The following is a 23,793-nucleotide window of genomic DNA, read 5'->3' on the forward strand; positions in this document are numbered from 1 at the left end:
CAGGGTTTTCTCAGAAATGTGTCTGAGCTGGGAGGCTGGGACTGAAATTCCAGTGCCCAGAGTTTTAGCTTCCTGGTTTAAAAATGCCCCAGGGAAGGAGAAAACAGCTGGGAAGTGGCTTCTGGGTGCTCAAATCTGGTGGCAGGGCTGCTGGGGGTTGGCAGGAGTGGGGGCTGATGGGGACAGGGTGGTGGCTGGGAGGGGACAGAGATCTGCCCAGAATGAGGGCTCAGTCATCCCAAATCCACCAGGGATTAAGCTGTGGATCTCGTTGGAGAAAGCAGTTCCTGCTCCCAGGTGGCTTTCACAGCATCTTCCAACACTTGTGTGCCCTTCATAAATTAATTTTTTGGTGTTATTTTGTGCTGTGCTTCAGGTACTGGATGTGTCCCAGTTTCTAATAAATGGGGTGTATTATGCTGTGGCTTGGAGCTGGCTTTTATGGGCAACTTCTGCTCCTCAGCTGCATGGAGAATGAGCTGGCTGGGCTCTCCAGCTGGGGATGAACTGCTTGCTTTGTGGCTTTGCTGTTGTTTTTCTGCCTTCTGCCCACCTTTTCTTTAGTATCTTTTAATTTTTAAACATTTTTTTTGTTTCTTTGTTCGTTAGGTCGAGCTGCTTGACTTCAAAGGTGAGGACTTGTTTGAGGATGGAGGGATAATCAGGAGGATCAAGAGGAAAGGAGAAGGTTATTCCAACCCTAACGAAGGTGCCACGGTGGAAAGTGAGTCCTGGTTCTTCTGGGGGCAATGGGTATCCCTGGAGTATCCCTGGAGTATCCGTGGAGTATCCCTGGGAGCATCCCTGGAGTAGCCCTGGAGCATCCCTGGGAGCATCCCTGGGAGCATCCCTGGGAGCATCCCTGGAGCATCCCTGGAGCAGCCCTGGAGCAGCCCTGGAGCAGCCCTGGAGCAGCCCTGGGAGCATCCCTGGGAGTAGCCCTGGGAGTAGCCCTGGAGTAGCCCTGGGAGCAGCCCTGGAGCAGCCCTGGGAGCAGCCCTGGGAGTAGCCCTGGAGTAGCCCTGGGAGTAGCCCTGGGAGCAGCCCTGGGAGCAGCCCTGGGAGCAGCCCTGGGAGCAGCCCTGGAGCAGCCCTGGAGTAGCCCTGGGAGTAGCCCTGGAGCAGCCCTGGGAGCAGCCCTGGGAGCAGCCCTGGGAGCAGCCCTGGAGCAGCCCTGGAGCAGCCCTGGAGCAGCCCTGGAGCAGCCCTGGGAGCAGCCCTGGGAGCAGCCCTGGGAGCAGCCCTGGGAGCAGCCCTGGGAGCAGCCCTGGAGCAGCCCTGCTTCTTTCTCCAAGGAGCTGCTGGGATGTGCATGTTGATGGGATGCAGTTGCATCCTGTGGGAGGTGGGATGGGATGGAGAGGAGCTGGGAGAGCAGCAGGGATGAGCTCTCCTTGGCAAGGCTCCTGCTGCTGGCCGGGAGGGTTGGTTGGAAAACCTTGAGCTGTGAGTGCCCCGGGATAACCCCGTCCTTAATCCCCTTGGCAAACACATCCCTGCAAACTCCCGGGGGGTTTTGGGGTTCTGCCATCTCCTCCCACCCTTTTTTTTGCATCCATCCTACTCTCTCCAGGATGCTCCTGTTTACCCAAACCCCAGCTCTGCTGGGCCTGGAAGGCTTGGGGAGCTGGGATGTCCTCTCCCCAGGGCAGCCCTTGCCAAACCTTTCAGGCTCAGCAGCTGCTTTGGCCACCTTGTCCTGTTGCTGATGGGTCTTTTGGTGGGGTTTGTCCCCTCTGTTGCAGGGTAGAGCTGTTCCTTTTCCTTCCCTGCAGCCTTGGGGGGGGCAGAAAATTAATACCTAAATCTTTGCTGGGTGACCTCTTGCTGCTGGAGGATGAGGAGCTTGGGTCCCATCGGGTGCTCCCTATTTGGGTCATGTTTCTGGAGCTCCATGGGGCTGAACAGGAAACCAGGCTCCTTTTTATTTTTTTTTTTTAATTTATTTATTCTATTTTTCCTTCCCAAGAAAAATTCCCACTTGGTACAGAAGGCATTTACTTTTCTTTCCTCCCTTTCAGAGCTCCCGTACGCAAAGTTTGAGCTCCCTGTAGCCAGGGAGAAATTGGCTCTGAGCTGTGACAGCTCATAAAGCTGCCTTGAACAGCTCGTTTTTCTAAAGTGGCTTTTTTTTTTTTAAGGAAAAATGAGTTTTTGACTCAGACTCCACTGTCTGCCTCTCCCATGGAGAGCACTGTAGCTGGGGACCAGCTGTGAGCTGAGCTTCAACCCGACTCCACCAGCCCTAAGGTTCAACTAGAAGATTAAATAGGATGGAAATAATCACAAATCCAGATTCTTCTCTAGTTTGATGGGGTCTGAAGGTGTCCTGGGCACAGAGGATGGGGAGAGCCCTGGTCCCTCTGTGCTTGTTCCCTTTGCAGCTTTTGGAGGCTGTGATGGTTTGTTTTTTATTAGTTATTTGCTAACAAGTGATGGGATGAGAGGAACTTTTGGCCTCAAGTTGTGCCAGGGGAGGTTTAGGTTGGAGCTGGGGAAGAATTTCTCCCTGGAAAGGGTTGTCAGGGCCTGGCCCAGGCTGCCCAGGGCAGGGCTGGAGTCCCCAGCATCCCTGGAGGGGTTTCAGAGCCCTGGAGATGTGGGGATGAGGGACATGGGGTGGGGGTGGCCTTGGCAGTGCTGGGTTGGACTGGGTGATCTGAAAGGGCTTTTCCAACCCAAACGATTGGATGATCCTGTGATCTCAGCCCTGGCTGTGGGAGGTGCATGGCCACATGGAAGAAACCATGAGTGAGCATCTCCAGGCTGGACTTTTCAAAGCCTTTTTATAGTGTTTTGGGGTTTTTTGGTTTTTGGTTTTTTTTTTTGTTTTTTGTTTTTAAGTTTTCCAGACCCTAATTCCCAGTTCCTGTCCCTCAAACCTGCCTTGCAGTGGAAATTTGGCATTCCAGCTTTTGTTACAACCCTTCCCCCCTCCCCCCCCCAAACTCCCAGCCCCCTTCCTCTACCTCTCCTCCTCCTTCTCCTCCTCCTCCTCCTCCTTCTCCGCTTTTAATCTGAGTACAAATTGCTGTCAGCACATCAAGTTCGTGTGCCAGCCACACTCGGTACACTCTGTTCTCAGCTCTTCAAAAACAAAATCGCTGCAGGCACTGAGAGAACAATAAGTCAGAGCTGCAACCCCAGTGATGTTCCTTCGGTGGGAGGTGTTTTTTTTGTTGTTGGTGGTGTTGGGTTGTTACTGGTTTTTTGGGTTTGTTTTTTTTTTTTTTCTCCTGTAATCCAAGAGCAACTGCAGCCAGCTGACCTGCTCCTGGAAACCCAAGTGGAGATTTTTGGTTTATGGGTTGTTTTTTTTTTTTTTCTTCCCCCTCTGCTTTGCCTGTGTGTAATGAAAACAGGGAAGGATTGCAGCATCCTCCTCTGCCTCCTGGGGTAAAGTGAGATCTTTGGGTTGCTGCTGTGTCCTAGAGGTGTGGAATGGTTTGGGGAGGAAGGGACCTTAAAGCCCATCTGGTTCCAACCCCCAGGAACACTGCATTTTGTGGGGGACCTTGGGTGAGCTTCGTAGAACCATGGAATGGTTTGGGTTTGAAGGGACCTTAAAGCTCATCAAGATCCAACTCCCTCCATGGTCAGGGACACCTCCCACCAGCCCAGGGTGCTCCAAGCCCCATCCAACCTGGCCTGAGACACTTCCAGGGGGCATCAACAACCTCCCAAGTTATTCTGGGGCTCAGGGATTGTGGATCTGTACCTGCAGGGGGGTAGCATCTTGCTGGGTTACTCATATTTTACACTGAGTTTTCCACTTACCTGTGTTGAAGGAAATAACCAGGGTGGGTTTGGGGGGTGCAGGATGAGTCCTGGGGTGTGGGAGCATCCTCTGCTCTGCTGCCCTCCAGTCCCTGCTGGGCTTTGGTGGGTGGCAGGAGATGGGTGGCAAGGTTGGGCTTGGTGTCCCCATCCCCATGGTAGGGAGAGGATCCTTGGGTGAGGTTTAACCCCTGGGGGGCTCAGCAAGGGTTGTGGTCTGGCTTATCCCATGCACCTCATCCCTGGGCCTTGATCCTGGGACAGGGAATTGTCCATGGAGCAGGTGGGCAGATGTTCTGTGTGGAACCTGGACCTTCTCAGCTCTGTCTGGCTTGGTGTCTCCTTGCACTTGAGATAAAGTCTGGTGTCCTGCAGGAGCTCGGGTCACATCCTGATGCTCCATGTGGTGCTGAAGGAGCTCCAGGAGCATCCCCTGGGATTGGATTCTTCCCCACCATCCCTCCTCTTCCTGCTGCATTAGGCCTTGCACAGGCCATGGCTCCTCTCTCTGCTCCATGCTGCAAAGTTCTGCAGCACAGGTGCCTGCCATGACTTTTTTCTCCTTTTAAACCCCTTTTTTTCCTTCTTTTTGGTGGGGGGGTTGTTTTGTCTCTATTTTTTGAACAGTCCCTGGGAATCCCTGATGAAATTGCTTTCCCTTTACGCTCACCCACATCCCTGTGTCCTCTTGCACCCTGCCAGCAGAATGCAAAGAACATCAAAAAATCATCCCCAAAGCTCAAAATGTCTTCAGGATTGAATAAATAAAGAATCAGCTTGCTGTGGAAACCCAGCCAGGAGGACCAGGTGGTGAACGTGCCCGGTACCCGGTGTCCGCTCTGGCTGTGCTCCTGCCAACAGCTGGGGTTGGAACAGTGAGGTGATTGGTTGAAGATGAAAAATTCATTCATTTATCTATTTAAAAAAAAAAAAAAAAATTAAGAAAAAAAAAAAAAAAATCCCCTTTATCTGGTACTTGGAGTTCTGGGAGGCAGGAGGACACAGGAGGTGGGAGGCAAGGCAGTAACGGAGCCGTATGGGAGGTTTGCAGTCACCCTGATGATAAACTGGGCCTGGCACCGTGCCAGGAGCAATATCCAGTTCCAGTAAGACTTGACTCGTGCCGTGGAGTATGAGGGGAACATATTAGTCATGGTGTTTATCTGTTGTCTGGTCCTTGGTGAGATGAGATGTTCCTGCCGGGCTTTTTCAGCCATGATTCCAGGCCCTTCTCAGCCCTTTCTGCTCACCAAGGGTTCCTTGGTTGCTTCCAGCCTTGTGTTTTCCCTCCTTCCAGGGCTGGAGGCTTTGCTGGATTTGGGGGATGTTGTTTAGAAGATGGTGGAGGTTGGGCTCTTCTTTTAGGTTACAAAAGGCAATGGCCTGAAGTTGTGCTGGGGGAGTTTCGGTTGGGTATTAGGAGAGATGGCTTCATGGAGAGGGTTTTCAGGTCCTGAATCAGGGAATCCCCATCCCTGAAGGGATCTCAAAGCCATATGGATGTGATGCTGAGGGACACGGGTTAGTGGTGGCTTGGGCAGCACTGGGGGAATGGTTGAACTGGGTGATCTGGAAGCTTTTTTCCAACCCAAACGATTTTCCGATGCTTTCTTTGGAGTCCACCTTGCCTTGGTTTGGATGGCTCTGGGTGTCATTTCCCCCCCCCATCTCCTCTCATCCCCCTTTGCAGTTCATCTGGAGGGATTCTGGGGTGGCACCAGATTCGACTGCCAAGATGTGAAGTTTGTGGTGGGTGAAGGGGAGGACCACGACATCCCCATCGGCATCGACAAAGCCCTGGAGAAGATGCAACGGGGGGAGCACTGTGTCCTGCACCTGGGGCCAAGGTGAGGACCATCCCCACCCATGGGGGGCACCTCCCCATTTTAAGCTTCCAGAATCTGAGGTGGTTTTGGTGAAAAAGTGGTGGAAAGTGGTGATCCCAAAACGAGGAATCCCCTGGGACAGCCTCGGGGTGGCAGCGAGGCCAGCAGGGTGCAGGCAGGAATCTCAAAATGCTGCAAAAATCAGGTAAAAAAAAAAAAAAAATAAAAAAAGGGGGGTTGGTTTATCCTGTGGCTGAAAGGAAGATGTCTCCTTGGAATTCTGCAGGGCCAGGTCCTTAAAATGGGAGAGAAGTAGGATAAAAATGTGGATTTGGTGCAGATGGAGGGGATGATTCCCAACATCCCCCGTGTTGCGTGTCTCGGGTGTCATTGCTCATGGAGAAAAACATCACCCCAGATGGTAGAAACTTCCAGCATGGAGCTGGGGGGTGCAACCAGGATCTTCAGGGCATCCAGGATGGAGATTTCCCCTCCTGACAGCCTCTCTCTGCCCCCCCAGGTACGGCTTTGGGGAGCTGGGGAAGCCCAAGTTTGGCATCCCTGGGAACGCCGAGCTGGTCTACGAGGTGACACTGAAAAGCTTCGAGAAGGTGAGGGCAGGACTGGGCTGTGTCCCCACCCCAGGCAGGGGACATGGGTCCCCTCACTGTCCTCACCCTTTGGCCCTGGCTGGGGGGTGGCTGCGTCACCAGGGATCACCCTGTTCCTCACTTGTTCTTCTCTGTTGGGTTGGTTTATTTTGCTGGCTGGGATCCAAGGCTGCTTCTGCTTGTTCCTGGCCTTGCTCCTTTTGTACTTTTGGTTTTTTTGCCTTTCCTTTTATATTTCCTTTTCTATTTTTTTCCTGTTACTTTTTTCCATTTGTATTTCTTTCTCTTGTATGCTTTCCTTTTGTATTTTTCCTTTTTTTTCCCCTTTTCCTTTTTTCCCCCTTCATATTTTTTCCCCTTTTCCTTTTTTCCCCTTTATCCTTTTTCCCCCTTTTCTTTTTTCCCCCTTTTCTTTTTTCCCCCTTTTCTTTTTTCCCCCTTTTCTTTTTTCCCCCTTTTCCTTTTTCCCCCTTTTCCTTTTTCCCCCTTTTCCTTTTTTCCCCTTTTCCTTTTTTCCCCTTTTCCTTTTTTCCCCTTTTCCTTTTTTTCCCCTTTTCCTTTTTTCCCTTTTTCCTTTTTTTCCCCCTTTATCTTTTTTTCTTTTCCCCTCTTTTTTTCTCCCCTTTTTCCCCCCCTTTTCCTTTTCTCTTTCCCCTCACCTAGTTCCAACAACCCCTCTGCCATGGGCAGGGACACCTCCCCCAGCCCAGGGTGCTCCAAGCCCCATCCAACCTTCAGCACTGCCAGGGATGGGGCAGCCACAGCTTCTGGGGGCACCCAGGGGCTCAGCACCCTCACCCCAAAGAATTTCTTCCTAATGTTCAACCTCAATCTCCCCTCTTCCAGTTTAAAGCCATTCCCCTTCATCCCATCCCTCCAGGTTCTTATCCCAAGTCCCTCCCCAGCTTTCCTGGAGCCCCTTCAGGCACTGGAAGGTGCTCTAAGGTCTCCCTGGATCCTTCTCCAGGCTGAACACCCCCAACTCTCTCAGCCTGGAGACCTCAATCCCTCAAATTAAAAAAGCTGCTGTGCTCCCCCCATAACCCCCACTCTTCAGCAAACAATCCCAGATAGCAGAGGGGTCCCTGCAGACCTTGGGCTGCCAGGGATCCTTTGGGATTCCTCCAAAACTTTGTTTGCAGGCTAAGGAGTCCTGGGAGATGGACACCAAGGAGAAGCTGGAGCAGGCTGCTGTTGTCAAGGAGAAGGGCACCATGTACTTCAAGGTGTGTGAACTTGGGGGTGGTAGAGGTGGGGTGGAGGAGCTGGAAATCAGTTCAGGATGGTGGGCAGATACACAACGTGGCAGCTTCTGGGGGTCCCAGGGGCTGTGTTCCCCCTGGGCAGCACTGAGCCAGGCAGGTCCTGCCCTGGCACTGCTGTTTCCTCACCCTGAGAATCCTCCTGGGGCTGGGCAGTGCTGGGTGAATGGTTGGACTTGATGATCTTAAAGGTCTTTCCCAACCAAAATGATTCTGTGAATCTCCAGTTCTCCTTTCCTGGTGCTGCTTTGCTCCTTGCAGAGCAGGACAGATCAGACTTTCCAGTGGTGGACATGGCTGGGGCTAATGATACAAACATGGAATGGCTTGGGTTGGGATCCTAAAGCTCATCCAGTGCCCCCCCTGCCATGGGCAGGGACACCTCCCCCAGCCCAGGGTGCTCCAAGCCCCATCCAACCTTGGACACTGCCAGGAATGGGGCAGCCATCTGGGAAACCTGGGACAGGGGCTCAGCACCCTCACACCAAAGAATTTCTCCTCATGTCCAACTTCAGTCTCCCCTCTTCCAGTTTAAAGCCATTCCCCCTCATCCCATCCCTCCAGGCCCTTGTCCCAAGTCCCTCCCCAGCTTTCCCGGAGCCCCTTCAGGCACTGGAAGGTGCTCTAAGGTCTCCTTGGAGCCTTCTCCAGGCTGAACAAACTGGAGGAGCTTTAGAATTCCCATTCCCAGCACAGAGCATCCCAGTGGGCAGGGAAGAGGAAAACAAGCTCTGACTTGGCTTTTCCCATCCCTGGTGTCTCTGTGGGGATTCAGCATCCTCTTCCCTTCATTTCTTTCTCCAGCACCCTCCCGTTCACCCGGGAACCTTTTTGCAGGATGGTTCAGGAGCAGGTCCAGCATTTCTGGCTCAGGTTCCTCAAACCTCCTCTTTTTTCCTCCATCCCAGGAAGGCAAATACCTGCAGGCTGTGATTCAGTATGGGAAGATCGTCTCCTGGCTGGAAATGGAGTATGGTTTGTCTGAGAAAGAGTCCAAAGCCTCTGACTCCTTCCTCCTGGCTGCATTCCTCAACTTGGCCATGTGCTACCTGAAGCTTCGAGAGTACACCAAGGCTGTGGAGTGCTGTGATAAGGTGCTGGAGCCCAGGGCTTGGAGCATCCCCTCCTCTGACACCTTTTGATTGGGAGTTTGGGGGCTTTTTCAATTTCTTTCACTCTAAGAAGGAATTTCTCAGCAGTGGTGGGGTGCAGCCCATTGGAGAGGAGCTTCTGATAAGGGTGGTGGGACAAGGGGGAAGAGTTTCAAGCTGAAAGAGGGGAGGGTTAGATCAGATACTGGTAAGAAATTCTTTGGTGAGGGTGCTGAGCCCCTGGTTGCCCCCAGAAGCTGTGGCTGCCCCATCCCTGGCAGTGTTGAAGGTTGGATGGGGCTTGGAGGTGTCCCCATCCAACCCCATCCCTGGGCTGGTGGGAGGTGTCCCTGCCCATGCCATGGGTGGAACTGGATGAGCTTTAGGGTCTTTTCCATCTCAAACCAGTTTGGGATCCTTTCTGCACCCAGGGTCTCTACAGTTGCTACTTGCTTGGAGACTGCAGGAGGAAAAATGCTTTTTTGAGATGAAAATCCACCTGGGTGTGTGCTTATAGCAGCTTTTCTTCACAAGCCAGAGCCTCCTGGATGGAGTCTGCATTGGGCTGAGCTCTGGGACTCTGGGTCTGCCCAGACTGGGTCTGGGTGTGGGTCCAGGTACAGCAGAGGCATCCAGTACCCGAGCTACAGCTGAATCCAGCTTGGTTGAGGGCTGGGATGGGGCTTGGCCCATCCCTAAAAGAGCTGCAGCCTTGGCTTTGTCAGGAAGCTGTTAATTCTTTTCTACAAAGCTTGAATCAAAGCATTTTGCAAGTGGGAAAGATCATGGTTGCCTTAATCCAAAAGGGAAATCATCTCTGAAATGTGCATGTGGCTTTTAGGAAAGGAAATGAAGTTGTTGCTAAAGCAGGGAGGAAAAAAAAAAACCATTTAATCCATCAGCTCCCTCACCTCCAAGCTCCTCAGCTCCTCTGGGCTCAGATCAAGAGTTGGCACGGGGTTTCTTGTCTCTGGGCTTGTCTCCTTCCTGCTCTCAGGGTGGGATTTGAAGCAAAGAGAAAGAGCAGAAGCAGAGAAATTAATTCTGTTAACAGCTACTGATGGAGACGAGCCCAGGTTTTGTTGAGCAAGATGCAGGAGCTCTGGGGACTTGGAGCCTTATCCTAATTTTGGCAGATTTAATGAGGTTTGGACCATAAAAGGGGTCTCTCAGGGACCCATCAGGTGCTAACTGGGATCTCTGTTGTTTCCAGGCACTGGGGCTGGACCAAGACAACGAGAAGGGTTTGTACCGGCGGGGTGAGGCCAGGTTATTGATGAACGAGTTTGAGCTGGCAAAATGTGACTTTCAAAAAGTTCTGGAAGTGAATCCCCAGAACAAAGCAGCCAAATCCCAAATCTCTGTCTGCCAGAAGAAAACCAAGGAGCACAACGAGAGGGACCGAAGGATCTATGCCAACATGTTCACAAAGTTTGCAGAAAGAGATGCAAAGGTGGGTGTTGGTCCTGGGATTTTTTTTTCTTTTTAGGGTAATGTAGTGATAAAGGGTGCTGGTTGGGTTGGTGATGGAAAGAGATGGGTTTGTCCTCTGCTCTGCTCTGGTGAGACCCCACCTGGAGTTCTGTGTCCAGGTCTGGAGTCCCCAGCATCAGAAGGACACAGAGCTCCTGGAAGGTGTCCAGAGGAGGCACTGAAATGCTCAGAGGGCTGAGCAGCTCCCTGGGAAGCCAGGCTGAGGGATTGGGGGTGTTCAGCCTGGAGAAGAGGAGGCTCCCAGGTGAGCTTAGAGCAACCTTCCAATATCTGAAGGGGCTCCAAGAAAGCTGGGGGAGGGCTTTTTGCATGGGTGTGCACTGAGAAGACAAGAGGCAATGGTTTGAAACTTGAGAGATTGAGTTTAGACATTAGGAAAAAATTCTTTGGGGTGAGGGTGCTGAGCCCCTGGGTGCCCCCAGAAGCTGTGGCTGCCCCATCCCTGGCTGTGTTGAAGGTTGGATGGGGCTTGGAGCACCCTGGGCTGGGGGAGGTGTCCCTGCCCATGGCAGGGGTGGCACTGGATGGGATTTAAGGTCCCTCCCAACCCAAACCAGTCTGGGGTTCATTGAAAAGTGAGTGATTTCTTGGTGAGGCTGAGGATGGGGGGAGAGAGGGAGGGTGCTGCAAGGAGAAGTTGGCAGTTGGTTGGTTGCTTTTGACCTCCTGGTGGGTGGTGAAATGAAATGTCACCCCTGCTCTGTCTGGAGGTATTTTGAGACGTGATAGTGTGGGTTTCCTGAGCGGGGTGAGGCGGTCGCTGCCCGCAGGGATCGTGTCTCCTGATGGGCCCTCATCCAAAAATTCCTCCAAACAAAACCCAACGTTCTGTAACCAGAGAGGACACGGTTCTGTGAGCTGGCAGCATGGGTCGTGCTGAGTGTCACCTCCTGTGACATCCCAGGAGGATGAGGTGGGGGGGAGGGGGGGGGGAGCAAGGGGCTGGTGTGGATGCTGTGGGAAGTGGGTGCTCCCCAGATCATGGAATGTTAGGAATCATGGAATCATGTTAGGAATCATTCCAGATCATGGAATGTTAGGAATCATTCCAGATCATGGAATGTTAGGAATAATGGAATCATGTTAGGAATCATTCCAGATCATGGAATGTTAGGAATAATGGAATCATGTTAGGAATCATTCCAGATCATGGAATGTTAGGAGGTGGAAGGGACCTTGAGAGATCATTGAGTTTGTCATCATTTAGATTGGGATAAGGAATGGTGCCCTCCCCTCCAGCTGGTGGCACCATGTGGGTTTTCTGGGCTATGGGACACTTCTGGGGGGGGGGGAAACCTCAAGACCTGCACTTGGGTCACATCAACTCCAGTGGCTGGGAAGTGCCTGGTGGAAAAGGAGCTGGAGATGTTGGTTGCCAACCAGCTGAATGTGAGCCAGTGTGTGCCCAGGTGGCCAAGAAGGCCACCAGCATCCTGGCCTGGAGAAATAGTGTGGCCAGGAGGAGCAGGGCAGGGATGATGCCCCTGGGGAGGCTGCGTGGCAAGTATTGGGTTCAGTTCTGGGCTCCTCTCAACAAGAAGGACATTGAGGGGTTGAAGCACGTCCAGAGAAGGAATGGAGCTGGGGAAGGGTCCTGTGAGGAGAGGCTGAGGGCACTGGGGGTGTTTGGTTTGGAGGAGGTTGAGGGGAGCCCTTATCACTCTCTCCAGCTCCCTGAAAAGAGGTTGGAATGAGGTGGGGTTGGTCTCTTCTCCCAGGTAACTCCTGGTGTAGGTCTCAGGCTGTAGCAGGGGAGGTTGTGATGCTCAGGCACGGGAGGTGGTGGAGTCACCAGCCATGGAGGGATTCCAATGGGGAATGGGGACACTGGCACTTCAGGACATGCTCTGGTGGGCACAGTGGGTTTTTTTGGGGGTTGATGGTTGGACTTGGTGATCTTGGAAGTCTTTCCCAACCAGGATGATCTTGGGATTCTGTATGGGCTCTGCAGGCTGTGGCTTGGTCTGCTCTCTCCTCTCCCAGCATCACCGTCACGCTGCTGCTTCCTCCTTGTGCCTGTTTCCCACTCAGTTCCTTTTATTTTTTCCTTTTTTTCCAGGAAGCAGCCAGCAAAACGGGGGGTGAGAAAACAGCAGGGAAAGCAGATTGTGAAAAGGGACCCAAAACTGCAGCTGAAGAGGCTGAAGGACACGTATGATGGAGGAGAGGAGGGGAAGGGAAGAGCCTCTTGCCCTCAGCCCACCAGGACATAGATTGCTGCCAGACCTTGGGACTTGCCAGTGTTTTTTTGTAAAACTTGTTACATTTGGTGTGATCGTGGAAGCAAAAAGCATCTCGCAAAGATAAACAAACCAACAGCAACAAAAAAACCCAACAAAAACCCACGAGCCCATCCCTGGGGGCTGAGTGGGAGCAGCGGGACGCTGAGTGGGAGTGGGAGCACTGCCCGTGGGACAATGAATGGCTCTGAAATGGAGAGAAAGAGGGGGGAAAAAAAAAAAGTAGTGGGGGAAAAAATAGTGAAAAAAGAAAAAAAAAAAAAAAAGAAAAAAATAAAGAAAGAAAAATTTAAATTCTTGGCTCTTGGGAGGTTTCCATAGACTCCTCCTGGCTCCCTCTGGGTGCAGCATCCTGGCTCTTCCCAGCTGGGATGCAGGAGATGCTCCTGGTCCTGCAGCCTCTGGGTGTGTCTGGCACTTGCTGGTGCTTCCCCTGGGCACGGGGGGGTTGCAGAAGCCTGGAGGTGGCTTTGGGGGAGCCAACATCTTGTCACCCATAGGTGCTGCCCGAGTCAGGGTTGCAGGTGTGGGTTTGGGGGTTTTTTTGCCTCCTGTTTGCAGGAGGGTGAGGCCCCCCAGCCCTTCCATGCAGGGGGTAATTCAGCTTCAGAGCACTGTGCTGGGGGGATTTTAGCTTTGGAAGAAGGTGGTTTCTATTTCCTTGGAGGGCAGAAGCTGCTCGATCTGCAGCCTGCACCCTCTCCCTCCCCTCCCATCTTGAAATGGGAGTTTTAGGACTTTTTTTTTTTTTTTTTTTTTTTTTTTGGTCTCTACAAGAATTTGAAAACAAAAAAAAAAGGAAAAAAGCAAGATGCCAGGGTTCAGAAAGCAAGTGGCAGGCTGAGCTTGGTACTGGGGGTTTCCAGCTCTATAGGGAGCATTTTTTTAGGGGTGAGGGGGGGACCTTGATGTGTCCCCTGAGCTCAGCCATTGTCCCCCTTTTATCCCAGAGGGACAGAGTCACTGCCGTGTGGGAACAGCTTTCCGGTTGTTATTTTTCCTGTCTGGTCTTTGTAAAACCCCTTCTGGAGCTTGAAAATAAACAACTGGAAGAAAGATGAAAAAAAAAAAAAAGAAAAAGGAAAAAAGTGCTTTTTTCTCTCTGCTCAACAAAAGGGGTGGCTGGGGGGTGGCTGGGGTGTGCTCCCCTCTGGCTGGGGACAAGGAATGATTGGTGTCCCCAAGGATGGATCCTTCCCCCTTTGCCTGCACCATCCCAAAACACTGGGTTTTGGGGATGCCTGTCTGGGGGATGCATTTTTTGGGGGGGTTGTGGTGGTTTTTCCAGCCCGGGAAGATTTGTTTTTATTTAGGTTTTTAATACTTTTGGGGTGCATGGAGGAGGTGGTTGTGCCCTTTGGCTGTAAAAGGAGCAGAGTGGGAACTGGGGGTGTGCCCATCCCTCTCTTCCCCTTCCCTTGCTGTGATCTTGGGGTAAGAAACCAAAATTTTGTTCATTTTTCTCCTTCCTCATCCATCAGGTGCTACGTGAAGCAGCATTTCTCATCCTGGCTGGTTTCCCACCTGCACAGGGAGATTCCCAGCACATCAACCTTGGGGCTGCTCTGATTTTTCCACCATTCCCTCAGGGGGTCTCAAAGCCAGCAAAGCCTCAGCTTCAAGTTGGATTTGGGGAACTTCAAGGTCTCGTCCCACCAAAATGATTCTGTGCTCCCAAGTGAGACCCAGGGGCTCTTGGCTTTTGTTTCGCTTGCAAGCAGGGCAAAAAAGTCATGAAAAAAGTCATCTGGGGGCAGCCCAAGCCACGTTTTCTACAGGAAACCCTCAGCAGCAAACAAACAAACAACAAAACCACAAAAAAAAAAAAAAAAAAAAAAAAAAAAAAAAAAAAATCCCCAAAACCCCAACCAATTTGCTTTGCAGTTTTTATGCTTTTCGCTTATTTTTAAGCCGATTTTTTGGGCTTCTTTCGGTCGGTTCTTTTTCTCCCCCTTGGAAATGAAACTGGGGTAAGCGATGGGGTTGAGAGGGGAGGGGAAGGGGGCAGATTTTGTAGGGAAGGCACCGGAACCTCGGCGGTGCCGATGGGGCCCGGTGAGCGATGTTCAAATGCCACCTAGTGGCACCAGGGACGGGGGAGGAAGGGGGTGACAAAGAGTTTTGGGGGGTCTGTGGTGGGTTAGGGAAGGGAGAGGATGCGGTGGGAGTCCCTGGGGGCACTGGGCTGGTCTAGGTGTGATGGGCACGGTGTGAAAACTGTCACCCCAAGGGACCTGGGGACATGGGATGAGAACTCCCACCCCAAGGGTCCTGGGGACACTGCTCAGAGCAGGGGGTCCCTAGGGATGTCCTTAGCATGGCCCAAATATGTCACAGCCACTCCCCCCCTCTGGACCAGTCCTGCAGAGCAGCCCAAATCTGCTTTTTTAGCACATTTTGGTAGGAAAAAAATTGTGTAAAAGCTGGAAAAGGTGCATCTAGGGAGGGTAATGCTAAGCAAGAGGAGGCAGCATCCTTCTGCCCACAACAGGGTCCCTGCCATGCTTTGGGGGTGCTGGGCAACCCCCCCAAGTCTGTCTTGGGTCCAACTGACCCCCTGTGCCCCCCCCTGCTCTCCCCTGGGGCCACTTTTCCCGGGATTACCTCCCTGCCAGCTGCTCTCCTCCCAGGCCTGGCAGCAGCCCCTGAAATCCTATTACTGAGTTTCAGGAGAAATAAAAAGCAGTCATCTCCTCTGCCTGCTCTTCCTCCTCCTCCTCCTCTTCCTCCTCCAGCCGCTGCGGGGGCTCACGGAGGTGGCCAAGCTGGTGCCACTTGGTCACTTGGTCACTTGTCACCACGGCTGAGTCCATGGAGCCAGCGTGGGGCTGGTGAGGGGCTGCAGCACCCCGGGGGGGGGGCAGTGGTGGGGGTGAGGAAGGAAGGAAAAAGGAGTTTGGAAGGAGGTCAAGGCAGCAGGACAGAGGAGCCATCATCTCCATCATCATCATCTCCATCATCATCATCTTCATCATCATCTCCAGGCTGGGCCGGGAGCAATGCCACTGCAGACAGAGATCCTGAGGGAGGTCTGGACCCCTGATAGGTGAGTGTGGAGGGGCTGGGTGTCCCCATGGGTTCCCATCTCCTCCAGCACCTTTTTCCTCCTATTTGCAGTTAAACTGCAATGTCATGAGCTGTTTTCTAAGGCCTTTCTGCTCCAGGGGTCGGTGGGATGATGCTCCTCAGCTTACAGAGAGGAGGAAAGTTTATTAAGAGGGGATGTTACCAAATTGACCTCATTGCTGTCACCCTTGGCCATGGCAGAGCAGGTTCAGGGCCCCCTGCAAAGAAGTCTCAACCCAGTTGAGATGGGGCAGCTGCTTCTGGATCAAAACACGAGGCTGAACTTGCTCCCCCACCCCAAAAATTCCACTGCTGCTTGGCCAGAGGGTCTTGCCTCCCACCCTGGGAGCTGAAGAGGGCTGAAAGCCCCTCAACCCTTTTTCTTTCTGTCCACCACAGCCCCAGTGAGGAACCAGGCAGCCCCCAACACAAGCCCAAGCAGGTGAGAACAAAATCCTTCCCCCTCCCTGCCCATCCCCAGTGTCACCATTCCCTGCTGCAGGCTGTCCCCAAGGGCTGGGGACATCACCCCAAACCCCAGTCCCACACCAAGACCAGCAGTGGGGGTGCTGCAGCCCTGGGGGGTTATGAATTTGGAAACCACCCCCTCCAGAGAAGGTGAGGAGAGAAAATACCACAAACCCCCCCCCCCCCCAACCCCAGCTCCTTTGTGCTTCCTTTCAACCCCCTTCTTCCATCAGTTCAAATTACCTCATGGTGTGGGCTCTCAGTTCCTAATTAATGCTTTAATTAAGCCTCTCAGTTAAGCCCTCAGCCGTGACTCACTTTCCCCAAGGCTGTGACCCCCCAAAAAACCAACCCTGACCCCCTCCTCTTGCTTCATTTCAGCCCAGCCCTTGGATGCTGGGCCATCTCCAGGGGGCTCACCAGGAATTCCATCTCCCACCCAATTTAATGAGTGGCCCCTCATTAAGTAATGAAGTAACAAACAAGTAGCTCTTGTCCTGTGTGTGTGTCCCCTCCAGCTTCTTAAGGGATTAAAGGCTGTGAAGGAGCTTTTTCCGGGTGAGCTGATGACATGGAAGAAACCAGCAGGTTCCCAGCTTGGCCATGGGACCCTCGGGTGCCCCCACCCTAAATCTGGAGCACTGGGATCCCATTGGAATCCAGTTGGATTCCCCCCCCTTGAGCAAAACCTCTTCACCCGGGGAGCTCTGGGGGATCCAGGAGGGATGGAACCCCTGGGAGGGGGAAGGTGTTGGGTGGGTGTTGGGTGCTCTGCTGGATTTGCTTCCCTCACTTTCCCCAGCTGACCCCCACTCCCCAAATATCTCCTGGCCGGGGCCGAGTGCTGCCCCACATGCTCCCAGTTTGGTAAATCGGGGTTATTTATAGCCCCGGCTCACCGGGATTAGGTGTGCTGGACCTAATCCCCCCCTCCCCAGCCCTGCTGACCTCCATCCCTGCAGCTCCCCACCTTCCACCCCAACCTTTCCCGAGCTTCTACCCCAACCTTTCCAGGGGACCAGAGGAGATGGAGGTGCGGAGCCAGGCTGCCTGCCCGTCCCCGTGTCCCCTGTCCCAGCTCAGATCCCCTGAAATTCCCACTGGGAAACGATCCTGTGCCCCCCTGTGTCCCTACAGCACTGGGTGGTTTGTCCCCCTCTGTGGTGTTTGTCCCCCTCTGTGGTGTTGGGGCATCACGTCCCGTGTCCCCAGGGCTGGCATGTGACCGTCTGTCCGAGCTCTGGAGGTTTCCTCCTGCTCCTCTAACAACCTTTTTTTTGTTTTCCTTCCTCTGCCTTCCCCGGGGGGCTGCCCCATGGTAAGTCACTCGTGTCCCTGTCCCCAGAGGAGGTCCCTGCGTCCAGGCGGGGCTGGAGAAAAGCCCGGCTGTATTTTGGGAAGGGTAGAGGGGAAAAGAACCCAAAACCAAAGGATTTCAGGCTAGCACCATCTCCACAGCGTCATCCCTGGGGGTAGAAGGTGAAGAAGAAGCGGCAGGAGCCGGAGCCCGAGGCCAAGCCCCGGCGGCTGCGGGTGAAGAAGGCGGATGAGGAGGGGGCTGCTGAGGAGCCCCGTGCCCCCACCCAGGGTAAGCACAGACACACAGACACCCCCTGCTCCCAGGGAAACGGGGGGACACACAGATCCCCCCAGATCCCATGGACACCCCGGTCCCCCCGACCCTCTCCTCCACCCGCCGTGCTCTCCATCACGGGCACCTCTTGAAATTTCTAGGGGTGAAGAAGGTGAGGAAGAAGAAGGAGGAGAAAGGGGAGGAGGAGAGCGACAAGGAGCCCTCCTCCAAATCCACCAAGGAGCCTCGGAAGAAGAAGGAGAGCCCGGCCCCCCGCTCCCGCCTGGCCAAGGGCCCCAAGAAGCAGCAAGGTTTGGGGGGGAAGGGCAGCACCCACTTCTCTGTGGGCACCCACACGTGGTCCTGTGTCCCACTGGTGTCATCAATGCTCCCGGTGTCCAGAGGTTCTGCACGGGGGGGGTGGGCTCATTGGCTACTGGGGGGAGAGGGGGCTCCGTGCAAGGCATCAGCCAGGGAGTTGGGATCGAAGGGAAGAAGCTCCCTGGGAATCTGGAAGTTCTTTGGTGTCACCAGCGGTCTGGACAGTTTTGCAGAGCAAAAAAACATTGGGTGGGCAATAAGATGGGGCTCATGCATCTTTTGGGGGGGCTCCAGCACTCCGCCCCCCCCCCCCCCCGAGGTTGTAGCCACGAGATGGCGATGTGACCACATGTCCAACGGGCCACTGGCCACCAGGGCCGGGCTGGGCACTCACGGCCCCAGCACCCTGGCCACGGTGGGATGGGTGCCGAGGGAGGGTCCCTTCTCACAAACTACGAGGCTGCAGGTCCCAGGTGCCTGCGACCATCACGTTGCTGACCCCATGGTGTCCCCTCTGGGCAGAGCTGGCTGAGGACTCGGAGGACTCGGAGGAGGAAGAGGAGGTGGAGGCTAAAGATCCCCCAAAAAAGCCCAAGAAGAAGGTGGCCAAAGAGGCCACCTCAGGGGAGAGTCGGGAGAAGAAGCTGAAGGCCAAGGGTGAGTGTCCAGGGGATGGGGACATCTTTGTGTTTGCTGGGATAAGGGGACTGTCCATGTCCTCCTGTCCTGGGGGGCAATCATCCCCTTTCCAGTGCCACCTCCCTGTCCCCCATCACTGTCCCTGTCCCACTGTCATTGGTTCCTCCAACCCACCAGGGGACAAGAGCAACCCCGAGAGCAAAGCCAAGGCTGCCAAAAGCACCAAGAAGGAGCCAATGTCTGTGTTCCAGGTGAACGGGGAGAAGAAGGAGAAGAAAAGCAAGAAGAAAGGTATGGGGCAACCAAGGGGGGTGGGAGAGTGGCACCCAGTCCCACTGCCCCGTGACATCACCCTGAGCTGGCAGCACCCAGTGCTGGTGACACTGTCCCCTGTGTGTCCCCCCCCAGCTGCCAGCAGCAGTGATGAGGAGGATGATTCTGACTCCAGCACCAAACCCATCAGGTCAGAGAAGAAGAAAAACCCAGCGTCCCTCTTCCAGACTGGTGGGGACCCCCCAAGGGAGAAGAAAACCAAAAAGAAAGGTGGGAGCCCAGCACCCCAGGATGGGATTGAGGGTGGTGGGTGCTGGAGGGGCTCCTGGGGGTGTGGATGAGCCTGGCTGTGGAGTGGGGGGGTTATGATAGATGGTGTGGGTGTGGGTTTGTGCTGGGCTTGGTGTTGGGGTTCAGCTCCCCCATGTTCCTACCTGCAGCTCCCCCCAAAGCAGCTGAGAGTGAGGAGGAGACCCCGGAGAAAAACTCCAACAAGAAGGGGAAAGGAAAGAAATCAAAGAAGGTACCAAAAACCCCTCTGAGCCATCGGGGGCCCCTGGGACAGGGAGGGCAGCACCCCAGGGTGGGTCAGTGGGCTGGAGCATCCTTTGGGGACACCCTGTGCAGCCTTGTCCCCAAAGCCATTGGCTGCAGAGCCACAGCCCGAGGGGTGGATCAGGAGCAATTAGGTGGGAAAGGAGGGGAGCTCTGGGGGGTCACCACCCCCTCTCATGCTGCAGACGAAGGAGGAGAGGTCCCCATCCCCTGTCATCGAGGTGGACAACCTGGAGGAGTTTGTGCTGCGTCCGGCACCCCAGGGAGTGACCATCAAGTGCCGGGTGACACGGGACAAGAAGGGGATGGATCGGGGGCTTTACCCCACCTACTACCTCCACTTGGACAATGACAAGAAGGTGGGTTGGGGTCAGGGGGTGGAGAGTTCTGGGGCTCTCTTTACACCCCTCCCAGGAGCACACTCAAGGATTTGGGGGGATGTGTCCCACTGTGGTGCTGGGTCCTGGGTGGGGCTGCTCCCCTCCCCTGGAATTCCTCCTGGGAAATGCCCCACATTGATAGGACCCAGGATGATGAGCAAGAAGTGTCCAGAGAGCCACGAAATGCCAGGCTGGGCTCAGTCCTTCCCACCTCATGGCTCAGCTGGTATTTTGGGTGTCATCTTTGCTCCATGAACTGCACAAGGTCATGGCAGTGACCCGTTGGGCCAAGCCTTGCACAGTGGGGTGATGAGGAGGTGATGCCCCATCCATCCCACGGTCCCACCACCCTCCCAGGTGTTCCTCCTCGCTGGGAGAAAGCGTAAGAAGAGCAAAACCTCCAACTACCTCATCTCTATCGACCCCACCGACCTCTCACGGGGGGGTGACAACTTCATTGGGAAGCTGAGGTAGGTGGCACCCCGTTTTGGTGACACCCTGTTTTGGTGACACCCCGTTTTGGTGACACCCCGTTTTGGTGACACCCCGTTTTGGTGGCACCCCTTTCCTGCAGCACCCAGTTCCATGGGTTGTTGGCTGCCCCGAGCAGTGGCTGGGTCAGGAAGGAAGTTAAACTCAGAGTTCCCCTCTGCTGGGTCCAATCTGAGGATTGTTGGGGGGCTGGGGGGGGAAAACAGGCTCATCTGGCTCCTGCCAGCAGCCAGGTCAGGGCTAGAAACAGCACCCAGCATGTCCTGGCCTTCTATACCATCAGCACCCATGTGTTGGGGGGGTCCCCATAGTGGCAACACCCTGTAACACCCAACCTAGGGGTGTCCTGAACCCCAAGCACCACCAGAGGGGTGGGATGGACAGTGCTGGATGGGGGCTGCACGTGGAGCTGGAGGAGGGGGGGACAGGAGGGGTGGGAAGGGACTCGGTGTCACCGGTTGTGCCCATCTCCTGTCCTGGGCTGCAGATCCAACCTGATGGGAACCAAGTTCACGGTGTTTGACAACGGGGCCAACCCTGACAGGGCCAATGCTGACTGGTCCAACGTGAGGCAGGAGCTCTCGGCCGTGGTCTACGTAAGGAGCAGCCCAAGGAACCCCCCCAGGACCCCTCCCCAGGGCGCCCTGACCTCCCCCCCTTCCCCGGACCGGCACCCCGAGCCTCAGCAGAGGTGCTGGATGGGCTGGATCCATCCCTCAGCTCTCATTGAGCTGCTGCTGAGAGGCTGCAGCCGACAGCCCTGGTTTTGGGGGGGTTCCTCTTGTAGGAAACCAACGTTTTGGGGTTCAAAGGCCCCAGGAAGATGACAGTCATCATCCCCGGGATGAACGCAGACAATGAGCGGGTCCCCATCCGTCCCCGAAATGTAAGTTGGGGCCCAGACCTGGAGCTGCTCCTCAGGGGATGGATCTGCTGAGGCTCACCTTGAATTTCACCTCTTTTGAGGCACGGAAACACCTTCAGGTGTCCCTGAAATTCAAGGCCACCTCTCTGGGAGCTGGAGATGCCCTGTTTGGATTTTTTCTTTTTTTTTTTTCTCCACGCTGAATCCCATCTCCCATCTGGATCCTGCTCCAGAGCATCCCCCCCCCCTGGGGCAGCCCACGGTGGGAGAGGTGTCACCCCAACTCTGTTGTCCCCAGGATAATGACGGGCTCCTGATGCGATGGCAGAACAGAAACATGGACAACATCATCGAGCTGCACAACAAAGCCCCCGTGTGGAACGATGAGACCCAATCCTACGTCCTCAACTTCCACGGAAGGGTCACCCACGCCTCGGTCAAAAACTTCCAGATCGTGCACAGCAGTGACAGTGAGCAGGGGGAGGGGACACAGTGAGGCAGGGGGTGGCACTGCCATCTGCACCAGCACTTTTCCTTTTCCTTTTCCTTTTCCTTTTCCTTTTCCTTTTCCTTTTCCTTTTCCTTTTCCTTTTCCTTTTCCTTTTCCTTTTCCTTTTCCTTTTCCTTTTCCTTCTCCTTCTCCTTCTCCTTCTCCTTCTCCTTCTCCTTCTCCTTCTCCTTCTCCTTCCCCTTCCCCTTCCCCTTCCCCTTCCCCTTCCCCTTCCCCTTCCCCTTCCCCTTCCCCTTCCCCTTCCCCTTCCCCTTCCCCTTCCCCTTCCCCTTCCCCTTCCCCTTCCCCTTCCCCTTCCCCTTCCCCTTCTCCTTCCCCTTCTCCTTCCCCTTCTCCTTCCCCTTCTCCTTCCCCTTCTCCTTCCCCTTCTCCTTCCCCTTCTCCTTCCCCTTCTCCTTCCCCTTCTCCTTTTCCTTTTCTTATTATTTTCCTTTTCCTCTTTTCTTTTGCTTTTCTGTTCATTTTTCTTTTCCTCTTTTCTTTTCCTTTTTCATTTCCTTTTCTTCTCTTTCCCTTTTTTTTCTTTTCCTTTTTCTTTTCTTTTCCTTGTTTTCTTTTTTCTTTTCCTTTTCTTCTTCTTTTCCTTTTTTTCCTTTTTCTTCTTCCTTTTCTTTCCCTTTCCTTTTCCTTTATCTTTTATTTTCCTTTTTCTTTTCCTTTTCTTCTGCTTTTCCTTTCCCTTTTTTTTTTTCTTTTTCTTTTTTTTTTCTCTTTCTTTTTCTTTTTTTCTTTTCCTGAAATATGTGTGAGGGTTTTTTTCCATGCTTTTTGGCATTCCTCACCCTGAAATGAACCAGGCCAAGGCACCCAATGGTACAGAGCCGAACCCAGCCGGTTCCTGGGTTCCGGCAGAGGGAGCGCTCGGGTCACCTCTTGCCCGACAGCTCAGTTCAAGGATAAATCCTGCGTGGTGCTGAGCCCACCCCCACCTCCCACTGCGTTAAACCCTCCCCCCCCCAAAGCATCACCCCCGCCGTGACCCCACATTGCCCGTGGGCTCACCCTGGGGTGGGTTGAGTCACGGGGACAGTCCCGAGGGGGTGGCAGTGGCTCTGTCCCTCCCGGACCGGGCTGTTTGTCACCTGTCCGGTGCAGTCAGAAGCCCTCAGCCTCCGGGTGTTGGGTTACGGGACAGAAAAAACCTCTCGGGGGCCCCTGGTTATTTTTACCGATTTCCTGTCACCCGCCCTTGAGCAGCAGTGGTCCCACGGGGGGTGTTGGGGGGGGTGGGACGGGACAGTGGGGTCCCTGTCCCTTGGGGGGGCTGTGGCTCGCCTGGAAAGGGGTGCTGGGGGGGGGGGGGGGTGAAGGTGCTGTGACTGTAGCACGGCAACGTGATGGGTTTTTTGGTGATGTGCTTTGCTGTATGGCACAGGAGGGGAGAAGAGGGAGGGGGGCTGGGAGGGGGGGTGCTGCTGCATGGGACCCCTGAGAAAAGGAGGCACCCAGCCCCTCGTCCTCTCTCCTGCAGCTGACTACATCGTGATGCAGTTTGGCCGTGTGGCTGATGATGCCTTCACCATGGACTACAACTACCCCCTCTGTGCCCTGCAGGCCTTTGCCATCGCCCTCTCCAGCTTCGATGGGAAGCTGGCCTGCGAGTAGGACCCCCACCAGGGCCACCAGGGGCCACCAGGGCCACCAAGGAGCCACCAGGGGCCACCAGGATCCAACAGATGCTCCTGCATCCCCATCCTGCTCCGCCACCCCACTTTCCACCTTCTGCTGGTGAACCTCCTGAGGGGGTTGGAGGGACACGGTGCCCACCACGGGACACTCATCCAGCCACTGCCACCCTCTCTGGGCCCACTGGGGACAGATGGCTGCTCTGGGGCAGATGGCAGAGTCAGGCCTGGGGTATATTTAGCAGATGAGGCTGCCTGCGAGCCCGATCTTATCCCTTTGAGACATTTCTTGGACTCGGATCCTGGAAACTCATCCCCCTTGTTTGCTTGGGTATTTTTCTTTTTTTTTTTTTGGGTTCTGGTTTGTATTTTGTAGCTCAATCTCTCAGCCAAAGGAGGGTCGGTGGTCTTCTGAAGTCATGTTCCTCACCCCCCTCAGTGTGCACAATCCTTGGGCTCTGCCCAAGTTCCCAGCAAGGAACCCCCCACCCAGCTTGATGCTCCCTGCCCCCCAAACCCCTTTTTAGCCCCATTTTGCCCCAGCACAGGTGGGTGCCCACAGTGTCTTTATTTGCCACGGGCTCCCCACCTGCCTGGTGGAAAAAACCTTTGGGAGGGGGATTTGGGTCCCCGGGCAGCATCTTGGCACATGTTGAGGGAAATGGGTGCTGGTGGAGCCCAGGCTGTGAGGCCACGTGAGGCAGAGTCGGCACCACCGGCACGG

At 54.4% G+C, this 23,793-nt stretch overlaps 2 protein-coding genes across 5 annotated transcripts in view; both read left to right on the top strand.

Annotated features, from left to right (window-relative positions):
• FKBP5 (FKBP prolyl isomerase 5) overlaps nucleotides 1-12,504 on the top strand; it is a 29,168-nt gene extending 16,664 nt beyond the window's left edge. For both annotated transcript variants that reach the window (XM_071768436.1, XM_071768438.1), the window contains exons 7-13: nucleotides 610-724; nucleotides 5,468-5,624; nucleotides 6,124-6,214; nucleotides 7,357-7,440; nucleotides 8,385-8,570; nucleotides 9,781-10,020; nucleotides 12,121-12,504. In XM_071768436.1, coding sequence (XP_071624537.1) covers nucleotides 610-724; nucleotides 5,468-5,624; nucleotides 6,124-6,214; nucleotides 7,357-7,440; nucleotides 8,385-8,570; nucleotides 9,781-10,020; nucleotides 12,121-12,219 — 972 coding nt within the window. In that variant the 3' untranslated portion in view covers nucleotides 12,220-12,504. The remainder of the gene's footprint in view (nucleotides 1-609; nucleotides 725-5,467; nucleotides 5,625-6,123; nucleotides 6,215-7,356; nucleotides 7,441-8,384; nucleotides 8,571-9,780; nucleotides 10,021-12,120) is intronic.
• Nucleotides 12,505-15,056: 2,552 nt separating this feature from the next.
• Nucleotides 15,057-23,382, top strand: TULP1 (TUB like protein 1). 3 transcript variants are annotated; one of them, XM_071768434.1, is made up of 16 exons: nucleotides 15,057-15,132; nucleotides 15,286-15,347; nucleotides 15,767-15,809; nucleotides 17,312-17,423; nucleotides 17,570-17,719; nucleotides 18,252-18,386; nucleotides 18,546-18,659; nucleotides 18,777-18,911; nucleotides 19,082-19,164; nucleotides 19,382-19,555; nucleotides 19,934-20,046; nucleotides 20,556-20,664; nucleotides 20,856-20,954; nucleotides 21,232-21,403; nucleotides 22,916-23,054; nucleotides 23,094-23,382. In XM_071768434.1, the coding sequence occupies exons 2-15, from the start codon at nucleotides 15,301-15,303 to the stop codon at nucleotides 23,047-23,049; spliced, it is 1,620 nt and encodes a 539-aa protein (XP_071624535.1). In that variant the 5' UTR covers nucleotides 15,057-15,132; nucleotides 15,286-15,300; the 3' UTR covers nucleotides 23,050-23,054; nucleotides 23,094-23,382. The 3 variants fall into 3 exon arrangements, with proteins under 3 accessions (XP_071624535.1, XP_071624534.1, XP_071624536.1); XM_071768433.1 differs by lacking the exon at nucleotides 15,057-15,132 and having other exon boundaries at nucleotides 15,161-15,347; XM_071768435.1 differs by lacking the exons at nucleotides 15,057-15,132; nucleotides 15,286-15,347; nucleotides 15,767-15,809 and adding an exon at nucleotides 16,024-16,868.
• The last annotated feature ends 411 nt before the right edge of the window (nucleotides 23,383-23,793 follow it).

The sequence above is a fragment of the Heliangelus exortis genome, chromosome 25 (genome assembly GCF_036169615.1).
Source record: "Heliangelus exortis chromosome 25, bHelExo1.hap1, whole genome shotgun sequence".
Taxonomy (NCBI): domain Eukaryota; kingdom Metazoa; phylum Chordata; class Aves; order Apodiformes; family Trochilidae; genus Heliangelus; species Heliangelus exortis.

Coding starts and splice junctions, on each gene's coding strand:
- TULP1 (XM_071768434.1), top strand. CDS start 15,301: ATGCCACTGCAGACAGAGATCCTGAGGGAGGTCTGGACCCCTGATAG. Junction 18,912..19,081: donor GAAGAAAACCAAAAAGAAAG/GTGGGAGCCCAG, acceptor TCCTACCTGCAG/CTCCCCCCAAAGCAGCTGAG. Junction 21,404..22,915: donor GATCGTGCACAGCAGTGACA/GTGAGCAGGGGG, acceptor TCTCTCCTGCAG/CTGACTACATCGTGATGCAG.